This window comes from Argiope bruennichi, chromosome 3 (assembly GCF_947563725.1).
Source record: "Argiope bruennichi chromosome 3, qqArgBrue1.1, whole genome shotgun sequence".
Lineage (NCBI taxonomy): Eukaryota > Metazoa > Arthropoda > Arachnida > Araneae > Araneidae > Argiope > Argiope bruennichi.
The window spans coordinates 56,404,042-56,429,323 of record NC_079153.1 but is presented as its reverse complement, the minus strand read 5'-3'; the positions used below and the strand labels follow the sequence as shown (position 1 = coordinate 56,429,323).

Here is a 25,282-nt window from a genome sequence, read left to right as displayed (position 1 = left end):
GCTAATATAAAATCTTTAGAATTAAGACATGAGATAAATACGTGTCGTTATGTAATTAAGATGTTTTGGTTCGGTATTGGTCTCAGGTCCTGTAATGGCCGTTTATGTTTTTATAAGTTTTCCCCGTCATATCTGTAAATAGTTCATCATGTGTTCAATTCTATTTCCTCGTAATAAATTGTATTTAAATTAAATCTTTCTTTTTGTCGGACCCAATCTTTGGAGACTTTTTATTCATCACCATTTCCACTGCAATACTCTGATATCAAACGGTTGAATTCCCAGCAGTTTTATAAAATATCATTGTAACAATTCTATTTAACCAACCATAATTATAACTTTTTATTTATAATATATTTTAACCATATTATAAATAAGAAGGGAAGTTATACAATTAATCTAGAAAGGTTTTTTTAGGTTTATGATATGAAAGAATATCTTCCTTTTTTTTTTCATTGTTTAGAAGTACATTTACCCCATTTGTTACAAAAGATCTCCGTTTGAAATCCATTTGTTTCATAATTCATTATACAGCGTTGCGTGTGGCAAGCATATTTCTTCCTTGTTCTTTCTGTAACTATACAAAGACCTTTACCTTATAACTATATAAAGACGCTACTCTACACGCTAATACATAATACAATAATTAACTAAATTTGCTATTTCCCTTTGTAAGAAAATTGTCATTTCCATTGAAAAAACAAGATAATATAACGGTAACTGTAGTGAGAAACAAAGTAAATTATTATATTGCAAAGTAATAAAAAGTGACCCCAAACTAAAAACGAAAGCAATATTCTCAGAAGGAATATTAATCTCTTTACTATCGATTACCAACGGAAATTTCTGCATAAAATTTTAAATCTGCAAAGTTCTATTCCATTCTCTTGATCAATATTATTTTCAAATTCATTTCTTAAGACTAAAACTTCTATAAGAATGTTAGCTTAGTATATTTATCGTATACTATGTATACATATCGTATACATAGAAATTCATAATAAGTATATAAATTGCAGTTTATCATCTGAAACTAGCAAACGATTTCTAAAATTCGAATGCATAAACTTTTCAAAGAATTAGAATTATCAGCATTAAGAAACTATCAATCCAAAAGCAAACATTATGTAATTCAGTTAAAAATAAATATTTCCTGAACCAAACTAATAAAAGATTCATTGAATGATATACAGTAGAAGAAATGATGAATCCAGCCTGAAGACTTTCTCTAGGGTCATATTCAGGAAGGATTCAAACCGGGAATTTTTTTCTGTGAGGAGTCTGATTTTCGCCAAAAATATTGACCCTTCATGTCCCTTTTATCAGCATTATTTGCTTATTATTTAAGAAAAACATTTTTTTTTTCAGAAATGCAAACTTTTTTTTTGAGTTAATACAATGATTCATTTTTTAGGCGTAAAAGAATCCATGTTACGAGAAAAAAGTAAAACGTGTTTCGTGTTTTAAAAAATTATTATTTCGCAGTCGCCAAAATTAAATCAGAATATTTTCCATTAGAATAACAATTTATAATTTAGATAAAAAAGTTTATTTATTGAAAGAATCAGATATTCTAAAAATTATCACTGCAAAAAAAAATTGCTGCATTTTTTTTACGGCAAATGTGGAAGAAAAAAAAAAACAGAAAAATGTGATGATCTTAATGTTTGAATTATATTATAAGAATTATGAATTTTTAACAACTTTTCAATATAATCTGCATGTACCTTTTCCTACACTTAGACACAATTTAAAGGCTCTTTTTTCAACCATTTTCTTACTATAGAGAACCAGTTTAAAAATAGAGGGTTACTGACCCACATTTTTATCTATACGTTTCTGGCAAATAATGAACTACTGAAAAAAAAACTATTTCTCAACCGCGTTATTTGAAATGCGATGACGCACGTGAGATGAAAGTGCCTTAGGCTTCTAGAAGAAATTAGAGGAAATTCTCGAAGTTCCATCGATTCTATTGTATAAAATCTTTGAATTTTGTTTTGATTGAATGGGAATGAAATAATACTGTTTTATAAAATAATTGAAGGCGAAAGAGCATTAAATGATGGAATTAAAAGACAATCACAGCTGAGAAAGTTTTAAAATTTAATGATTTGACATTTTAAATTCTGCACATTAAAGTTCAAAGAACTTCCTGTGCTATAATATGGTCATCTATTTTACGCGTTTTGATGACTAATATTTCAAAGTGAAATAATATTCTGATTGTCATTTATATATTTAAAATAAATGGGGAAAAATATTTCTCCAGCCGGTCGAATTTTTATTTCACTTGAAAGGTCATAATCCCTAGATATGTCAACAATGATTCCTAGATATGTCAACAATGATTCCTAGATATGTCAACAATGATCGCCTGTCTCCCAGCCCCACCCATTTTCGAGTAAATTTCACAAATACTAATTCACTGTATACTCTCTATGGGAAAGAATGCTGACAGAGTCTGTCAATCTCAATCACCTTCCTAATTTTTTAAAAAAATTATATCATTTGACTGCTAATGACCATTATATGCGCTATCAGTAGTTGTCTGTCCCCCTCCGCTCTCCACTTTCGAGAGATATCACTGATTAAAACCATAACGCAAACTTCAGCCTTAACAACTGGACTGATTTCACTTATTTTATATATCAGTTAATTTCTGCACTTCTCTGCACAGCCAAACAATCAAAATTCTCTGTGTTTATTGTATAAGTAAAATATTTTAATTTAAAATAGTATTTTTGTTTGGTGGGACAGAATACAATTCATCAAAATTGTTTGATATGCTATTAATATGGTGGATTAAGGCTGATTATCGAAAGCGGTTAGATGTTTTTAATGACAAATGATGAAAAAATAGTTATACATCATTATTCATTCTTTAGAATATAAAATTGTATTCTCCAAATGAATTTAATAGCTTGAAAGAATCTTGTGGCCATTTAATAGATTTGAACACATCACTAAATATTTTCCAATTTATGGAGCTTCTATTTGTTGATAAAGGCAAAGCCTATGGTTTGGGACAAGAATGTTAGCGAATTGACAGAGTTTGAAAATAGAGGAATTGTCTGGTCAACTGTTTTTCTTATCCTGTAAGGGAAAGATTCAACCTACCAAACTCTTTAAATAATTTGAGCTTGATTTCCTTCCCCTCATCCTTCTATTAAAAAAAAAGATAACTTATTTATAGTTACTATATTAATTTTTGTATTAGCTAATCATTGCATCTGTCATATTTTTCGGCACAAAAATGTTTACAGGATTTCGCATACTCTTTTTGCTGTATTTAATTAAAAAAATAGATTATTTCATGAATTTTTTTTTATTTTATAACTGAATACATATATATATAGTTCTAGAAAAGTCAAGGCAATTTTCCAGAGCATAATTCCTTTCTTATTTATCTGCAGTCATATAAAAAGATTCAGAATTTAAATAGAAAAGATGTCATATGACGGCATTTTGATATCCAATATAAGTAACTTAAAATTAAAATAAGATTTAAAATTGAAATTAAAATTTTAAAATTTGAATCGAATATAAAATTTAATATTAATTTTACTTTTATAATCAAAAATATAGTTGAACATTTAGGACCGCTTTTTTAACCCTTTTCCTATCCGTGTTCATTAAATTATCTTCAATAAATCATGAATTTTTAATGAATAAAAATTTCAAGATTTTATTCCTTATGAATCAAAAATATATATATATATGGCTAATTCGAAGTTAATCTAGCCCTTTCAATTTTTTTCTATTCATGCCTTCGCTATTTCTGTAGGTATTATTAAGTCCTTATTTTAGAATGAATTAAATATGTAAGGTACAAATTATTTTCAAAATAATATTCAAAATAATTTTCTTGGAATAAGTTTTTTTTATATAAAATTGAAATTACATTTTATACAAAAAAAAAATTAATGAAAAAATAACAACATTTAAAATATAATGAAAGACAAACAATACACGCGAAAGTTAAATCTCAATCAAAATTGGAAAATTAACAACACTACAATCAATGTTTTGCCATTTTTTAATGCGCTTATGCTTTAAAACTGCAATAAAACATCAATCCTTGAAAGTACCACAAAGGCTAAATTCCACTTCCGTGTTTCGCTACAAGAACCATAAAAAAAATTTTAATTCCAAACCGCATTTGCATGCCAGGTTTAATTTCCCTTTTCTTTCGGTAATTCAACTTCAGTTTCCTGAATCTTCCTTCCAAACTTTCTACAAGCGCGCGCTCACATTAAAGTTTCCTGATTCAGTACGGTCAAGGTAGGAAACCACGCTTTTTTTCCCCTCTCAAGGTTGAAATTTTACTAATTTCCACAAGGTAAATGCCCCGAGCGGTATCAAACTCTGATATGAAAAATAAAGCAAGATACAAAAAAAAAAAAAAAAAAAAAAAAACATTAAGGGGAATTTGAATGAGTAGTTACAACCTTCTGGCGTGATCGGTTTTCTAAATGAGGAACAACTAGCTATTCTCGCTATTCAAACGAACTACTTACTACGTAGGATACTTCAAATGTCTTTCTTTCAGAAAAATGAAGATAAATTAATTTCTCTCTTGTTGGAAGGAGTGCATGGCTTTGAAACGTTTTCTTGAAGTAGCCGTCACTTTTTTTTATATCGAACTCTTTCGTAACGGATCTAGAATTTACCACATAGATACTAAAAACGGGTGGAACACTTGATGGTGTGAAAAAAATGCATAAGATTTGCGTTAGAGAAATATTAATAAGCGACGTACTTATGTTAATAAAATATGCAATGCATGTTATTATAGTTTGGAAAATCCACAGTTAAGTAGGCCAACTTGCCCTTAACCGTCATTAATGATTAAAGCATGCCTTTGCAATGATTACTAATGAAATTGCTTCTATGATCGGTCAATTTCTATTAGATGTACTATCACATATACGGAATGATTAATATTAAAAAGATGGGTAATCAGTTATATGGACGGTTATTGTATCCATCAGTGAATGATCTGTTATTGTAGTGTGAGTCACTTTGCTGCTTTTTCAAAAGAAAAAAAAAACCTAGCAGTTAGAGTTTTCTCCACAACATTTTCTCGTACACTCTAATAAAGGTGTTACCCCAGAAATTGCCTTGCATGAAATTAAAATACAATAGCTAATACAATATACCTTTGGTTTGAATTTAACATTTTTACTGAATCTGTCATGTGATCCGTCTATCAGTTAGAGTGGTCTCCACAAGATTTTCTCGTGCACTCTAATAAAGGTGTTACCCCAGAAAATGCCTTGCATGATATTAGCATACAATAGCTAATACAATGATATCTTTGGTTTGAATTTAGCACTTTTACTGAATCTATCATGTGATCCTTGGCGAGTTTTTTTTTCTTGGGGGGGGGGGGGTTAATTCCTGACATGCAGTTGATAGAATCCGAAAATCGATTTTAAGCTTTAGACGCATTTTTCAAACCGATTGAAAAAAATTGACACAAACCTACACTTGTAGTAACAAAATTCCATACCAAATTTGATATATTTAAATCATTGCGTTTCTTGAGTGACCGCATTTACATATTAATGAAAGTACGGATCAACAGATGATCAACCCTTCAATGGATTTGGCTGAAAATTTTCTAGGCGTCTATACTATGGATGTTAAAAATATGGTATACCGGCGTCCTTGCATAAAGGTAACGCAACTGGGCGTTCTGGGTTCGAATTCCGGTTCGGGCATGGTTGTTCTTCATCTGTGTTCTATCTATGAAGTGTGTAAATGTGCCCCCTGTAAAAAGGGGGTGTGCAAGCGAATGTGTAAGTTTCATCTTCATATGAGCTAGAAGTCAGCTGCCCTCGGGTGCTCAGGGGTCTTTACCCTCAGAAGCTACTGCATCCCTTTCCGTGGTAACGCGAACACGACATCTTCATCATTATATGGTATCAATTGTATGGACGAGTTAAAGTTAGTAGTATGAGTCCCTTTGCAAATTCCCTTTGAGTCCCTTTGCAAATGAGTCCCTTTGCAAAAGCAAAAATAAATAAATAATAATAAAAAATAAATAAATAAAATAAAATAAAATAAACAAATAAATAAAAATTTTAAAAAAACACTACAAAAATAGTTTACTCAAAACTTTCTCGTATACTCTCTGATAAAAGGGTTATCCCAGACAAATTTTGGCATGGAATTAGCATATAATAGCTAAAATAATAATACCTTTGGCGTGAATTTAACAATTTTTACTGAATCCTTGGCTAGTGTTTTGGCGATTTGTCTTTGGTATGCGGTTGATATCGATTTAATGTTTTAAGCCCATTTTTCTCAGATGATTGAAATAAAAATTTGACACAAACCTACACTTGCAGTCACAAAATTCCATACCAAATTTGATACATTTAAATCATTGCGGTTTTGAGTCACCGCGTTTACATGTTAAAGAAAGTACAGATCAACAGGTGATCAAACTTTCACTAGATTTGGTCCCAAATTTGATATCTGTTGACACTATAGATGTTAAATATGTGTACCGAATTTTGTATATCTAAGTCTCTTCGTTTAGTAGTTATCATGTGAACATATATTCGAACAAACGGTCAGACCAACTTCCTTCGAACGGATTTTGCTCAAAATTTGGTAGAACTGTACAAATTTGATATAAATACTGTGCACCAAATTTATCTATCCAACTCAAAGCAGTTTTTAGTTATCTTTGTCACAGACAGATACAGAGATGGGCATTTTCCAAAAATGTATTTTTCGAAGGGATGTCTAAAATGTAGAAATTCGTAAAAACCTTGAATTCGAATATTTTGATGATTACTATATTTGATTGATTTAAACGACATTATTAAATACGAAACAAGGCTAATCCCATAAAATGATAATATTACTTCATTTTTGTTCTCGAATTTATTAAATACATTTTACGTTATTAATACCTAGAAAATAAAGAAAATGGGACAAATATCATTTGAACTTCAATCGTTACAAATTATAGTTTGAGGGAAAACATCTGTCTTTATAACTTTGCCTAAAAGGACACAAGTTGAATTGTTTCAAAAAAGAAAAGCGAAAAATTGAAAAGTCTTGCTAGGGTGTATTGTCGAACACTTCCCAAAATAAAAAAATGAAAGAATTCAAAACGAATTTAATTTAAACACTGAAGAAAAAAAACACAAATTCTACAATTTATAATAATAAGAGATTTAATAAAACCTTTTGTGTGTTGAAATCTTCAAAATGATTTGTTTATTTTTTTTAAATCAGCATTTAAAAACATAGGTCAGTTAAAAAAATTATTTTTTATGGATAATACAACTACTGAGTTCTTCTTCTTTCTTATTATCCTCTAGGTATCTTAAAACTTTCTTAGCATTTGGAAATGGAAAAAAAAAAAAAAAAAAACGTTTTAGAAAGTGGTCGCGTGTCTTTATTCCATTGTTAAAAAAACCATGCGCATTTAACTTTTTTTATATTGCCAATTGCTAAAACTCATAAAAACGACAGGCGAACTTATCATTTATTTTATTGTCTTAAATGAAAATTAGATTTTTTTACATACCTGCGCACTTTAGTTTTGAATGTATAATGTATAATGATTGCATATGATGATTCCTTAGCATACTAATCGTTATTTAACTCTAGTAATTCTACTTGATTTCCAAAAATAGTTTCACGATTAGATTACATAAAAAGTTCAATTCTTTTATTGTTTCAGTTTTGTCCTGTGATGTTTCAAAAATCGGACAATAGGTAACAAACGGAAGGTAATAAAATGAATTTTTTTGACAGAAGGAAAACTCTGAACAAAAGAAAGTAACTACTTTCTGCAATTACAGAGTTTATTCTATATTATACAATTTTTTTTGACACTGATCTTGAATTTAAAGAATATCGACACGTGAGAATAGTGATTTCTTCATTTACATATCCTTCTTCCTTTTATTTGCATGGAAATTTTCATACTTAGATTTTATCTGAATAGTTTTTGTGTTGCTTATTTAATAATTTAAAAGGAAGTTATTTGCATTATGCTTATTTTTTTATCTTCTCTCCGTAATTTCTAATACAATATAATTCTTATTTCTCGACCTGAAGTACCATTTACAGAGAAGTTAAATTATTTCCTCAGATCAAATACCTCGAAACTTACAATTTTCTTTTTTGGTCGATAAAACTCACGTGAGCACAAGAACACGTGAATACAAGACTGCACAGCAAGGTTAAATAATTTTTTCGCTGTGCTCCTATTTTTTAATAGCATGATTCAGCTCATTTTTTGCTCTTTTTTTCAATAGAAATTCATGAATTTAAAATGACGTTTAAACATTATAATTTTACATTTTAGGGAAATCAGATTTTAAAATCCGCCCGAAAATGACATAAAATTCTATATTTAACGAAACTCATTACAACAAGTAGAATTTTTAATAAAATTTTCTTCAATTCATTTTATTTCAGTAAAAGTTATTTTGCAACTTGGCGAAAATTCAAACTCGTAATAAAAATTCATCTTGAATACGTCTAACTAGGATAATAATGCTAATCTTTATGATATTAATAAATAAACTATATCGGACTTCGTAATACTATAAAATAAAAGTTTGTTACATTTCACCCTATGAAATGCTCTCATTGCTCATATTGGATGTCATAAATTCATTCTATTAAATTTTTGAATTGACAGAACAATTATAATCCAAAATGAAATTAAATGTAGTATTTAAGATGCTGTTACCCTTTTTATTGTTACAGGTAATCATAGTAGCATGCATGATACTGGAATATTAATACTATAGAAATTAATTATCTCTCTCTTCCCAGTTAGTTATTGTAATACCACATTTAATGGCACCATGAAAGCTATTTTGGAATGTAGCATGCAATTTTGAGTTGTCATCAAATGACTAATACGACAACTTCTCCCAAACTTCTACACTACGCCAGAGAGAAGTTGTTTGATTCTCGAAATCAGAATTAACGTAAAACAGGCTGTGTTTTAAAGTGCAGTCAATTTTGGAACTAGAAATCTCCTACTTATATCCTAATTTGTTGGGTTCCCAGCCATATCGGAATGTTCGGCAATGAATTGGCAGACAAAGTTGTTAGAAATGCTTTCTTGCTTCTACAGCACCCTCTAGCTTATTATGATGTCAGGAGATCCTTCGATAGTTTTGTACATGAATTATGGTAAGAATTCGTGGAATCAAAGAATCAATAACAAGCTGCATGCCTTTAAACCTTCAATAAATTTGTAGCCAACTTCGCCTTTGCGAGGACTTGATGTAAAGCTGACCTCACAAACATTTCTTATTCGGGGAAAGGACACTTCCATGTCCTATTTGCAATAATGTTTTTAGTGTCAATCATATATTGTTTGAGTGGTCAAATTTTAATAATTTACTTATTCGTTTCTTTAAATCTTCATCGCTAAAAATGTGAAACTTAATTTGAGCACCTCCCCATGGAAATATTTTTCAGTTTTTAAGGGTCATTGGCTTTTATAGATATATTTAGTTTTATTTTTTTTTCTCATAACATTTTTCACTTTTTTATCGAGTAGAATTCAATTTTTCAATGTAATTTTTTAAAAATATCCTTTGTTACAATGATTTTCTTATCCATAATTTCCAATTTTTTTAACCATACGTCTGGTAAAATTCAGAGAAGATTGACTCTTATACCATTAAAACTCACAACCAACCTAGTTCTGAAGGCAGCCTCTTAATGATGAGAAGTTCTGAATTCTCGCCAAATTGCAGTGGAAAATGAGAAATAATGTATTTAATATTTTTCAGCATACTATTTTCTTAAAATCCTCATTTCTTTCTCAATAGTGCTGGACGCTCTGGGAAAGCCATCTGCTGGCCTCCTGGAAGGGACTGCAACGGCCATGGGTGACTTTGATGAATGTCTGGATATTGTGGTACCACGAAGAATGAGACCAACTCCTGTTCCACCCTACACTGAGAAACAAATTGCCTTTCATGGGCAGTATTGTGTGGTGGAAATAGAACTGCCAAAAGCCATTAAAAAAGCAGCAATGGATTATCAAATTGGAAACAGAAGTAATTCGGAATTGGCTAACAGCAAAACGGTAAGGAGATAAATATTTTGGTATTTATTTATATAATTGATAAAATATAATATCATCAATTTATATGCAAGCTATGTATGCAATTCATATACACAAGATAAGCCTCTTAATTGATCGTATTATTGTTTTCCATCAGTTAAAGGCAAAAATTACAGGAAAAATCCTTAAGTTTAGCAAATATAATAAAATGATTTCTTTGGAGATTCCATTTTTACTAAATAAAAAAAGTTTAATTTGGACTAACCGCGAGTTTAACATTTCTTAATTATTCAGATAGGAAATGCTTTGCTTAAAAATACATTCAATAGAATTAATTATGTCGAAATACATGGATCACACAATATCATTTTCCTTAGGAATCATTCAGTACTTTTTTTGATTGGTTTGTGTGCAATAATTAGAAACCTGGCAATACTTAAACATAAACTCTTGGCTTTATAGAAAGTTATTTAGAATCAAACACATAATTTTTAATGGAAAACAAAGGGATCTAACTTTGATCGAATTTAAATTGGACTTCATCTATTTACGTGAAGATTACTTTAATTCTGCTTATATCTGGATATATTTTAAATAAATGCAATGACTATATGCAGCTCCAAAAGAATAAACTAAGAATGTAATTTATAAGGAGAAGTTTTGCTAGTCCAGAACAATTAAGGGAGTAACTAAAAATCGTGAATGCTGAAAAGCAATTTTGAATTTATAACATGAAATTTCAATTTAAAACAATTTGGCTGATAAAATTCTCCTTATTTAGCTATTGAAACTTTCTATTATACAAATTTCATTAAAAGAGTTATAATCATTCCAAAATTAACATTTTGCATTGATCTTCATTAGCATTTGCATTGATCTTCATTAGCATTTGCATTGATCTTCATAAGCATTTGCATTAGCATTCTTGAAAATTCTGTCATAGAAATCAATATTATTACATTGCAGGACAAAGTACATAAAGGAAAAAAAACAGACCCCATTTGAATAATTAAAGATCTATAAAAACAAAATAGTTAAATTAATATAAGCAGAATAAATAAACTAAAACATTTATTATAGTAAATTAATTAGGATAGTAAAATTTAAAAAATAGAAGAGATAAACTTCAGAAATATTGAATACAGAATAAAAAATATTGAATTTCCTATCTAGCTCGGCATATAACTATAGCTAGGGTAATCTGAAAAGTCCTTAATAAATTTATATCGTCACACTAATAATCGGTCCTAAAGAAATAGTGATTATTTTCCCCCATTCTCGAAAAAATAAAATATTTAGAAATCCCTAGGACATGTAAAAATTATTTTTTCGAAATTATAAATATGTTTTGTAAAAAATGGCGTAGGGAAAATTCAGGTTCTTTATCTGAAACAAAAAAATAAATGAATAATGAAAAATACATTTTGACTAAATAAGATATATGTTTTTATAAGTGTCTTGATATCTGGATGGATGATCTATAAGTGTCTGGATTTTATGAAAAAAAGGAACAATAGTGACTTCTACAACAAATTTATGAATCTTCCTCAAGTATTATCAGAAATCATCTGAATCAATCCATTGCATATTAAATGCTGTTCGTTCAATTGCATATAATCGTTTTAACGTTAAGCAATGTTTCTTAACAATTTCCTTCAAGGAACTTGCACAAATCTGACGTTTTTGGAACAATTATTAGACGAAAGTTATAAAAAACGCTGCTGTAAGTTAGCAGTGAAAGTTGATCTGTAAAAATGGCCTTTATCAACAGTATGTTGCATTGCATCATTAAATGCAGTAGAACACATTCAATTGCATCATTAAATCACATTACATTACGAAAGCAAAGAAAAAAACCCCGTCTAAAGTGTTCTTTGAATCGTTTGGTAATTGACAGATTTCGATTAATTAATCTTAGAATCGAGATATACAATAATATAATGAATTTTGCTGGAACTATACGATACTTGCTTAGTGGATTTTATTCATATTCTTTAAAAAGTGCTTTTAATTTTTTTAAAGTTTTCAAGGCAGTTTATAGTTTGGATTTTCAGAAGGTCATCATATTTATTGCCTTATTAAAAGAAATTGATATATTCAAATAAAAATCCTTCATCAACCATGAAAAATCCTTAATTTAGTCTTACGTTACATTACGATTTTGGATAATAATTTTTAAAACATTTAGATTTTTATAAAGAACGATGAATATTAAACTCATTTTATTTCTTTTAACAATTTTTAATAATGTTTTATCGTTTAGCAAATTTTTGCCCTATATTATACCAATATTGTGTCCCATTTTTATTTTTTTCTATCTGCGATATTCAGAGAGTTAATAGTTCAGTTATATAATTCTATGTATAGTGTTCTGGTACAAGAAAGGTAAGGGAAAACTGAAAATATGTGATTGGAGTTTGAAATATCATGCCAGAAATTTACATCATCGGATTATAAATGGATGTCATGTAAATGATAAATACCTCAATAACATTGTCTAAAATTATCAGCTTCTTGGAAGCTTTCTTTTGCTTTTAAAAATCACTTGAATTTTTTGTTTAATTTAGATACATTTAATTAAATAATTCGTGCATAAGAATATATATTTCAAATTAGATTCAAGTTGAAACAAAAATTATTTTTATATAGATTAAAAATAATTTTAGAAGAAAAAATTATTTTTATATAGATCATAATATGCTTACTAACAGTAACATTCATCAAAAGCTGCATGTGGGATAAGAGGTTAATTATGTAATAATTAATTTCATATGTTAACATGAAGGACTTACATACGTTCCCTATATTCTGTAAAAAGATTTATAAGATTGTTTTCATAAGTTTTGAGGTTATAAATATTTCCAATGTCAAATTTATAATTACAAATATTATATCATGGAAATTTTTTCATCTAAGCAGTGCGGGGGGGGGGGCTTCCTCAAAAGTTTCTCCCATACTAAAAGTGGTATCCCTCTCACCCTACATTAAATTGTGGACCTCGAGTAAAGCTCCGAATGCCTTGAATAGAACTGACGAACGATAGTTAAGAAATCTAAATATTTGAATTGAATCTAATATTTTAATTTAACATAGGCGTACGAACGGGTTTAGGATATTAATCCTTCGCATTCGGTAAAATATACAAATATTCCAAAATCAAATATGTATTTTGGACGCTTTTTTTTGGTGGATTGAAACCAGTATTTAATATGAAACTACAATTCTAGTCACAATACCAGAGGACAAATTTTATCTCTTTAAGCCATTTATTGCATTTACATTCATGAAAAAGAACAAACCGACAGACGGTTAAATCTATGATAGATTTGATTTGAAATTTGTAAGTAACCATATTTTAGGAGCTAAAAACGTATGCACCAAATTTTATGTTTCTAACTCTTGCCTTTTTCTAATAACAGAGTTCAATGTATTCGGACAAAAAGGACAGACAGTCTTTTTATCTTTTTAAGCATGGATTTAGTTGAAAATATGATGAAAATATATAAAAAAAAGAGTGTTAAGTGCATATATACCATATTTCATCTGTCTAGTTCAAAACATCATTGAGTTATCATGCTCCTAATCAGGCAAGCAGAGCGACAGGCAGATATGATTCCAGAAATTTGTTCTAAGAGGTGTCTAAAACTTGGTGAATCAGCAAAATCTCGGAGTCGAATTTTTTGACGATTTAAATTTTTTTTGTGTGTGTCTGTGAGTACTTCGCATAAGGAAAAATAAAAGTAGGATATGCATTTCTGGACTTACATTTTTAGCCCATCATTCGACCATCAATGAATTTAATGCACAAGAAAGTATAAAAGTTAAAGATAATTATTATATCAAAGTAATTTTTTTTCAATAACTTGGTCTCTTAAATCAGAGAATTAAATAGTTTCTTTTTCTTCTCTTTCGTCTTGTTGTTTTCATTTTAATGGCATGTGTTTGGAACCGAGTTTTCAACACACCTACGAAATTGTTTTGGAACTGGATTTTCAAAATCTTGACCTTCATTGTTACTTATATATATATATATATATTCTCTCTCTCTCTCTCTCTCTCTCTCTCTCTCTATATATATATATATATATATATATATATATATATATATATATATATTATAGAGCAATTATTCTGAATTCTTAGCTTTTATCTTTACTTTCAAACAGAATAATAAAGAATACCGAAATTGAAATAATTAAAAAGAACAAGAAAATGTAACGAAAAACGATTAAACGAAAAACTGTATTTATTAAGATGTGTCAGTTTATAAATGCTGCGACTCTTCGCTGTAAATAACATCATAAATCTTCTTTTCTTTAAAGATTTGTAATAATGAAATTTTATTGCTAACTTACAAAAATATTCAATAATGGAAAAAGTAAAATACTTTTGTGTATAAGGATTATAAGAGAGGCTTCGACTTTCAGGCATCCAAATTTAAATGAGCATAATAATTTTCTATTGATAGTCTAATAAAATTTAAAATAAATTTAAAATACAATAACATTTAAGCATTTAAGAATTTCTATCTAAAACACGCAAGAAAACGATTTGGACACCGTTTTAAAATTCAAAAAAAATATTTTTTAATGATATCATCTAGATTTCAAATGTTCAGTAGTTTTTTTTTTCTTTCTTAATTTTATTAGATTTTTCTCATCAAACTTTAAGTATATATTCTTATAACATAGTTATTGTAGGAATGAAATAAACAACATTTTCATTACTTAATCAGATATTTAATAATTTTACTCTTGTTCGGAATCAAAAGATCCACTAATTGAATGCTGTATATTATCATACATTTCCCTTACAACTCTTCTTTATACTTTAATGTAAAATGTTTGATAGAACTTCTCTTAATATGTTTTCAAACATATCACAAATTGAATATTTTTTTACTTTCACAGGAATTATTCTGATGCCATCTAATTTAATCTGATAATTTTGAAGCATCTATTTAATATTAATTATAATTTAAATCTTCCATTACTTTTTCTCATAAATAAGTATTTGTTAAATTTTTTTCAGCATATTGCATTAAATATTTTAAGAATTAGCAAAAAGAATTCACTATTATAGAACAAAGATGTGCCTATCATAAATCCAACTTAATATACTTAAGAATATACTTTAATTAATAATATAATAATATACTATTATACTAATTATTTATAATAATATACTTTGATTAATATGTTAGTAACAAAACTTGTGATAAGAATAATATCTTAAATAACAAAAGTACATAACATACTTTTTTATTTCTTTGTCTTCTAAAAATGTTCACAAAATTAATACAAATAGCTTTGTTTTAATGAAAATTAAATTAGAACGAAAAAAATCTTGAGGGTATAGTTTATTTTGTAGTTCATTCGATAGAATTTAAAGTTTTGGATATATAAAAGATAAGCTTTCTAGTTTTATTGTGTATTCAAATTATTTCTTGATTGCTTTTGCTTAAAATACATATACTATTTACATGATACATAAAATATTTACATGATGACCTGGAAATGCAAAGAAATATATTAAATACACTAATGGTAATACAAAATATTTTTAAAGCGATGAAATATGTGTGATTACATTAAAGGATTGTTCGAACATTTATTTTCAAATTAACGAAAATTTCAATGAAAATTTATGAATTGCAAATCATTCCTTATTTAAATATAAGTAGTTTCCCTGTCATTATTTTAATCTATTGAATTTAAAAGAACAAAAATAATTTTGATTGAATTTATAATTTAAAAAAATGAGAAATTTTCAAAATTCATTGCAAAAACTTTAACACTTAGTATTCAAATACAATGCATCTTGAACTTCCAAATTATTGAAATGTGAACAATCAGCTGCTATAATAGCCATAATTCATTTAAAACAAAGATATCTAACAAAGTTCTAAGAACACATTTTAGTGATAACATCATATCTATTATATTTTGAATTGTTTTCAAGGAAATGACAAATTGTTATCTATCCCGAAATCATATGGGCTCAAAGTGATTTAAAAATGATCAAGGAAAATGTTTTTTAGAAAGATAATAATCATGCTTAAAATATGCACGGGATGACAGATTGATGTTTGATTTTTGTGAATTTTCAAGAGCATTTTTGAGGCATGTAATGGAACAAAAGTTAGCAAACATTAAGGAAATTTAACATAAAAGATAAAGGGGAATACAATTAGCTTTGATTTGATTTGTTGAGATATCCTGAGATAATACTTTTATGTCTTCTATTGTAAGAATTTCAAATTATCCGCTGAAAATAAATGCTTTATATTTTCGATGGCATATAATTTTAGATTTTTTTAAGATACTCTGAGATAACTCTTTTTCGTCTTCTATTGTAAGAATTTTAAATTATACGATGAAAAAATGTTTTATATTTTCGAATCATTAATTTCAGAATTTGTTGATATATTCTGAGATAACTCTTTTACGTCTTCCATTGTAAGAATTTCAAATTATCTGATGAAAAAATGTTTTATATTTTCAAAAGCATATAATTTTAGAATTTTTTTTTCTGAGATACTATGAGATAACTCTTTTACGTCTTCTACTGTAAGAATTTCAAACTATCCGATGAAAAATGTTTTATATTTTCGTTGAGAATTGATTTTTATATTTTAAAAATGTATATCATCAATATAATTAATACTTTTTATTACTTAAATCCATTTAAAACAAATATCCTTTTAAAAAATCAAGTCTAAGCATAATAAATTTTATAATTACAACTCATCAGCAATTTTAGCGACAAACTGCAGATTAATTTAAACTTCAAAGAAGTTATTTTGAAAAGACTTCCATAAGAATTTCTAAATGTTCAAGATTATTACCGAAGTAAAAGCACTTTTTCAAAACCTCATTCATGTGATACCTCGGAACTTTCCAGTGCTTCTTCTTTTAAGAACACACCTTATTCTACCCGGCTTTATATTATCAATCTCTAATAAGTACTTTTCTGTCTAGAGACTTAATTAGGGAGGTAGCTATAATTTCGGAAGTCAACATTGTGACGTATATAACTAGTTTATGACGTACTGTGACGTTTAATGTTTGTAGCCCGGAGAAGAATACCAGATGGTATTGAGTTAAATTGCTTAAACATTAAAATAAAAATAAAAGTGAAACAAAATATAATTCCGGTTTCGTGAGTATTATACAAAGAACTAGAGAAATTTTCTACAATATCTGGGAAAGTAGACATATTTTAGATTGTTCGTCTATTGATCAGTTTGCGAAAAAAATAAACTTTTCCTTCCGCATTCTATGATTATGAAAATTTAACCATTAATTAATAAGCTTTTTTTCGTTCTTTTTCGCTCTTTTTATATAATTTTGTTTAAATAAATTTGCTGTAAAATTTAAGAATTGTAAAAACATAGACATGGATCATTTCTTAAATTATCACAAAAACCATTTGGGGATAGATATGAAATTATCAATAGATCGATTATGCAAATATTAAATGAAAAAAATGTCTAGTGGAAAATAATAATGATGCATTGGTATTTCATTTATGAAAAAAACTTAAATAAATTAGAAGCATCATCAAATTATAAACACCATTAAGTTGTAAGAATCATAAAAATCTGTAAGTCGTAATCTATAAGTCATGAAATCTATAAGTAATAAAAATTTATAAGACATAAAAATCTATATGTCATAAGATCTATAAGTTATAAAAATCTACAAATCATAAAAATTTATAAGATATAATTAAAAAATTAAAACAAAAATCAAAAATATACACGGAATAGTATTAAAAAAGCAACGCTTACCGATATGTGTACCAATAAATTTATCAAAAGAAAAGAAAAATCACCACTTTCCTTATAATGGAAAAACAGAAAAATTCCATAGTTTTATGGGATTTGCGTAAGTTCTACATTAAATCAGATGAAAACATCAGTATCACGATTTCCCTACTAAATCAAATCAAAGAACTTTCTCTATAATGATGCTTATCGCCTGCTAAAATCTACTGCAAGAGGAAAATGTAAACAAAAAACGATTTATTTGTTTGTAGAAGACCTAACTGGAAAATTATAAAACAATTTCAGAAAGAAATTGTAATACAAAAGGAGAACTCTTTTGTCAAAGAAATGATGAGCAAAATATTTGATCTGGTACTTTCCACAGATTTTATCAATCCTTTTATTTTCCAGACGAAAATTGGTTTTCTTGACATTAATTCTTTTCTTGAGCAGAATAAAAAGAAAGGTAATTTTATAATAATGTAGCATTATTGGATATGTTTTACATATTTTTAATTTCTATAATTTCGATAAATGATAGAACATAGCGATTTGTTCGAACACCGAATCTATAGATAAGAAAAGTAGCATGAAAATATATCTCAAAAGATATATTACATATTTTATACTGAAATGCAGAATATAGCGTTAGTAGCAACATGGATACATTTTAATAGAAGCTGAAATGCTATTGATTAAGAAAACGAAAATTTACGCAAAATGTTTTTAATAAGATTTATTTTTGAAGAGAAAATTTTTTGAAGTTCCAAACATTTCATTAAAAAACCTAAAGTAATTTAAATATTTGTGTGCATTTATCATTAATGATAGTAAAGAGACATTAGTTATTATTATTAAATTTCTAAATATTGTTTTTTTATTTTAATATTTAATATTTATATTTAAACATTTAATTATATTCTTTTTCCAAATTAAAAAAAAAATTAGTGCTTTATTTGATGTGTTAAATTTATGTTTTACTTTGAATTAATAATTAAAAATCTCCTGTTTATAAAATTATCATTTAAAAATTTATGAATAATTGATTAAAATATCTTTGAAGGATTACGAACAAATATAATCTTTCAAAAACTTTACATTCAATTAATTTTAATTTAGGATTATGAGAAAATTTACTATAGAAAATAAATATATATTTTCTGCAACCTAATTAAAAGCGTGTTTATAGCGCCAAATACTCTTATATTTTTACTTTCTTTTATATGAAATATAGAATAATTATTCTAATCTTCAAAAATATGAACTTGAGTTTTTGACGAATCTCCACATTTTAGACATCTCTGGGTTGGAAAAACACATTTTTGATTTTATGTCTTTTTGCTGGTAAACACGACAACACAAAAACGTTTTCCCCTGGTCGCTCGATATTTGGTGTATGGATTTTACACCATATGTGTAAATTTCTATCAAATTTTTAATGATATATAATCAGAGGGAATACGTGTATCTAGGTGTTCTAGTACAAGTTAACTCGATTTTTACAAAGCATCAAGAGCTAGGCAGATAAAATTTAGGACTTAAGTTTAGCATCTAATATACTGATACCTACAAATTTTGAACCAAATACGTCAAACGTTTGACCGTCTGCTGTTTTGTAATTTCCATGGATCTAAACGAATGATTTAAATCAATGATATTCAATATGCTACCTTATGGCTGCAACTAAATTTTTGTATCAAAAATTGATGTCAGTCCTCCAACAAAAAGGCGTCCAAATTATATATTCTTGTGATAGAATCAGTAAAAATGCTAGACCAATATTTTGTAAGTTCGTTCACGAATGGCATGCAAAGAATTCGTGGCTTTACCCAAGGTCAATAATTTTAAATGGGAAAGAAGGGATAGGACATTTATTGAAGAGCATGGCAGAAAATTTCGAGTAGGCCACTCCTGTTAATTATTTGAAAGTTTGGAACAATTATGAATTCATAATACAATCTTTTTAATCTTTTTTTTTACATTCTCAAAAAAGATTCATATTTTTCATATAATTTAGCTTAATTTGCAAACAAGATATATAAATCGTCTGAAATGACAAAAAATGTACTTAAAGTTCATAGAATAAAAGAAAATAGTATTTCTTGTGAAATATTTTCGCCTTCAAAGTAATAATTTCAAAGTGTTAAAAGTTTTATATTTAGGCGAAAACTTACTTTTATCCCAAAGATTTAAAAATAAATTTTCACTTTTAATAATACTCTTTCCTCTTAGTGTTAAGAGTATAAAACTTATATTAATTTTTACTTTTCAATTCGATTTCTGTTACATCATAATATTTATTAATATAACATGAACTTAATACTTTAGAAAGCTTATGGTTATTTGGAAGAAATTTTATTTTTAGGCGAGTTGGAAATTTTCCAAACAAAAAAATTATCATGAAGATGAAGCAACATTAATTTTTAAAGAACTAAATCTGAGGGGGAAGAGATAGAATATTAGTTCAGCATATTTATACTCCATTCTTTATAGTCTGTAGAATTACAATATAAATTTAAGTCACTACAATGTTTGATATGACTTTTTTAAAAAAAAAGTATACAGTTTATTTTTTATATTGTAGGTTATTAGTCAATTTGCATAATTAACAGTATAATTAAATATTTTAACAGCAATAACATGAAATTATTATTTTCAGAAGAATCTCACATCATAGTAATGACGCACATATTTATATGAGATGATTATTATGGGATTCGATCTAAATGGAAGAATATTTTAAAACATTATATTGTTTTTGTTTTCAGAACAAATAAAAATATGTATATTTTCTTATATTAAATTATAGCTATTGCTGTTTAATGTCTGTAAAGATTGCAGGGGATTCTGAAAGGAAATTAATTCATTGCTATTCATTCATATCTTATCAGTCTAAGCAATGGAAAAAATGAAGGTCAATACATACCTTATATCAATTATCGTCAAGTATCAGTATCAGTAAAGAATATCTTGCATCTAAAGATGGAGAGACTTTTCAGGTAAAACTTTGGACAAACCACAAGAACTTCTGATCAAGATCGAAATAAACTTATTAGATCAATTATCTTTCCAACGAAGCCAAAAGGAATCTACTTAATAAATCCATTTAATTGCTTTTCTTTCCACTTTATATTTTTCCTTTTAAAATTAAATGTAACGTTTTGTCTGCTTCAGACGATTTTTTTTATCAATAATACAGGAAATATATTATGCCTTAGAAATTTTAAATCATGATGGATAATTTCAAATAAGTCTGAATACTAAATGCTTTTAGTTCGATCCATAAAGGTTTGAAAAACTAGTCGAAGTGGTCTGCTCAAAACATTCGCATACTTTCTAATGAAGATGCTCTCCCAATGAATGTGTTACAAGGCTTTAGCGTTCAATAGTTACGAAATATTAACCTTTGGGGTGAATTTAGAAATTTTACTGACTCTATCGTGTGATTCTTGGCGAGTGTTTCGGCGTTTAATTCCTGGTGTGCGATTAATAGCATCGATACTTCGCTACATAGCATTTATACTTCAGATGATTAAAACAAAAATTTGGCAAGAAACTACTTGAAGTCACAAAATCCCATACCAAATTTGATATATTTAAGTCAGTGCATTTTTGAATTAATCGCGTTTACATGTTTCTGAAAGTACAGATTTACAGACAATCAATCCGTTGTTGGACTGCGTTCCAAATTTGGAAAGCATCTATACTAAAGTTGTTAAATCTGTGCACAGAATTTTATCTATCTAGCTCTCTTCGTTTTGTAATTATCGTTCTAACTAATATTCAAACAACCGGACAGACTTCCTCTAAATGGAATTTGAATAAACTTTGATAGAAATCTACAAAATTGGTTTTAAGCCTGTATACCAAATTTCATCCGTCTAGCTCAAAGCGTTTTTAGTTATCTTTGTCACAGGCAGATGAGTATTTTCCAAAAATATGTTTTTCGAACTCAGATTGGTCTAAATTGGAGAGATTCGTCAAAATCTCAAGTTCGAATTCTTTGACGATTACTATACTTTCTCTATACTACGTATAAGAGAAAGTAAAAATCATTACTTGAAAATCAGCGCATTCATTTTGCCTTATTATTGTTGATTTCACTCTTGCTAATGCGTAGACAATGTTCGATGTATTTTATATTCTTGTTAGATATAAAAAAATAATCTGAAAGTTAGTTACGACTATTCAAAAATTCCGCTTAAAGTAAATAAAACATGTACAGAAAAATTATTTTTTAATAGTTATTTTAGTAAAAAAATCTTTCAAGCAATGCATTTGTTTCTAAGGGTAATTTTTTAATAACAATTAAATTTTTCTTGCTATGTTTAATTATTACACTTTATCTATATAACGTATGCGAGAAAGTAAAAAAAAAAAAAAAAAAAAAAAAACAGTAATTATTTATAAGGAAAAAAAAGTCTCATTTAAATTTGGCGCAGTTTTATAGCAAGAAAATAAATGTTGATATAAGGCTTAATTGTATTTTGTTATTTATAATACAGATAGCAAATCAACCAATGTAAATTTGCCTCGAAAAATATAAGAAACTGGACATAAAACGAACTAAAAAAAATATATATATATAAGAAATCTTTTTTTTTTTTTTTTTTTTTTTTGCATTTTTTCAGCTTGTATTAAAAGCATAATTATGACCTTCAAACGAGCAACAACCTTCAAAATCTTTTATCTTGATATAAGGAAGATGGCGAAATATTTTTGTTGAACCAGTTTCTTTACAGTTCATTCTGAAACTTAATTGGTCTTAAGGTTTATAACGTAGAGAGAAGGGAAAGTTAGTATCCTATACTAATCAGAAAGCATGGTCTCAGAATTAATGACTAAAAATTCCCAGCATAAATAGCAAGAATACGTACCCTGAAAGGCATACTATCTATCTTGTGTGAAAGGTTAAACATTCGGAATTCTTTGGGGGAATTCCCGTTCAGATACCTCTTGTTTACGTCGTCTCTTGACGTATAAACCTTTTTTTTTTTTTTTTTTTTTTGCAAATAGAATGTCGAGCAGAATGTCATCAGGACTCGTCATAAGTATTTGATAACATATTAAATAAATGACATAAGTGATCAGAAATAAGATGTTTTTAAAATCATGTTACATGAGCGGTAATTACTACTTTCATTTCAACGTTAAAAGAAGCATCCTAACTTTAATATCGCTATGCAAGCAATAAAAAAAAATGTATTTATTATACAATGTAATGAAATTAGTATTCGTAGCCTGGAGATGTTTTTTAGAGACAAGATCCTCTTTTATGTTTATTGTTTTTTATTTGTTGGGATTTTCTGATGGAGAAAAAATTGTAAATTAATTTGTATTAATCTGGAATATTTGTGCGGTTCACGTATGGCATATGAAATGTTTTCATTGCAAATGATCTGCTGCATTCATTTATCTTGAACATGTGAAAGAAAAAGGAGAGTATATTATTTATTAGTTTTTTGCAGTGTAATGTTTTAACAGAATACTTCAGCTTGAAAAACAAAAGCACTTTTTTAGTAAAACAAACATTTTAATTTTTTACTTATATTAATTTTAATTTATATTTTTAAAAATTACCAAGTGTGAGAAATTTAAAATTCTTTTAGGAATCTCTTTTCCTTCCAAAAAAAACTTACTTTTTTTAAAAACTAAAATTGATATGTTTCATGATTTCAGTTCGAATTTGGTAGAGAAAAAATGTTCTTTTTTTAAATTCTACTAGCATTTTTATTATTTCTTTTTTTGATTTACAGTAATCATTTTGGAAGAAATGAAATATAATTTTAGTTTAGGATTTATAAAACTTCAATGCTTTAATCATTTTTAATAGGATATGGTTTAAAGTATACTATTATACTTAGTCTAAAAATCTATTGCATATAACAAAAGTTCCTTCCATCTTCCTACAAATTACTAGAATATTAATAAAGCAAACAGACTTATTTAATTACAATAGAAAAGCTGTAATTAAATACTGTAATTTAAAAGAAGTCTTAGCCGAAATTACTAATTTCAGCACATGACAAATGCAATAATTAATTCTCGTTCATAAAAATTTAAACCATATATTTTTTACAATCAGAGTTACAATCATCGGAGTTACCCTCGTCATGTTGATGATTATACGAAGGAAAGTTCTTGTTGTTTTGTTAACTAACAAATCTATAATACATTTCTGGTTTAGCTATTTTTTCAATAGAGTAAATTGTAATATATTTTAATAAGTTTAATTTATTCTCACTAATCGGAAACTATTTAGTTTTTCGCTGTTTGTAAAAAAACACCTTCCAGAGATCTTGGAACGGACACTTATTCCTGTAAGAAAAAGAAACGTAACGCAGTTTTTCGAAGACGGTTTGTGATTACGTATTTAATAACTGAAGGTGCATTTTTAAAATTTTAATAAAAGCTGTTTACATAAAAAATAAAGGAAGTTATCGAAAAATATAATTAATGAAAATAAAAAGGAGCCATTAACATCTTACTGCGAGGAATTGTGGGCACAATATTTGATATATTTAAATGTATCTTATGTAGAAAAGCAAATTCCAAAATAAAGAATCGTCAAAATATATATCATTAATTTACCCCAAGTTTTATTTTATTTCTAAAATAAATGAAATTTTATTTTAACCTTTTAAAACTCAAATTATTACTAAACCGATGTTCCACACTCTTTCAATTACTAATGAACTCTCATTTGCCACATAAATTTATTCTACATCGATTGCTGATTACAAATTACATTGATTCTGTGTCATAATCCACCAACTTTTTTCAAGGAAAAACCGAGCCAGATTTCAAGGATGTAAGTCAATTTAATTTATTAACAACAATTATTAGATCAGAACAAATAAACAAACCAATTTCGCTTTATCAATACAATATATTATTATGGCCATTGGCAAATGTTGCAAACTTTAATGCGGCCTGGAAATTTAGGGATATTTTCCTAATTATTAAAATAATTTATATTCATCAAACATATTCTCAGTCTCATATTTTAAAAATGTCATTGAGAAGAATATAAGAATCCAGAAAAACCGTGGAAAAAATGTTTCACGTACATTTTTTTAACGTCAGCGATCACGAGGTCTGTCACGAACAACACGTCCTGAATGAACGTGAAAGATGTTTACGAATACTATGATGTTTGAAAAGAAAAAAAAAAGATAACATCAAAATGATAAATTACTTCCCAAACTGAATAATTAGAATTTCAGTAAGCAAACGGTGCATCTTTTAAAGTGTTAATATTTAACCTCGGACATTTTATCTTGCATTATCTTTCGCTGACAGAACAGGTTTTTTTGACGTTATTCGGTACGTTACTGAAATAAAAGATGAGTCCAATATTTAAATCTTATCTGTCTAATTTTTGTCGAAGATGTAAGATTATATATAATTCTTTATTCTATTTTAAATGCTTTTTTTAATTCAGAAAT

At 27.4% G+C, this 25,282-nt stretch overlaps 1 protein-coding gene across 1 annotated transcript in view; it reads left to right on the top strand.

The window, feature by feature from the left end:
- The window catches only part of LOC129964151 (nose resistant to fluoxetine protein 6-like), a 58,325-nt gene that overhangs the window by 2,418 nt on the left and 30,625 nt on the right, over window positions 1-25,282 (top strand). The window contains exon 2 of the mRNA XM_056078860.1: window positions 9,828-10,087. Within this exon, the coding sequence (XP_055934835.1) occupies window positions 9,828-10,087 (260 nt within the window). The remainder of the gene's footprint in view (window positions 1-9,827; window positions 10,088-25,282) is intronic.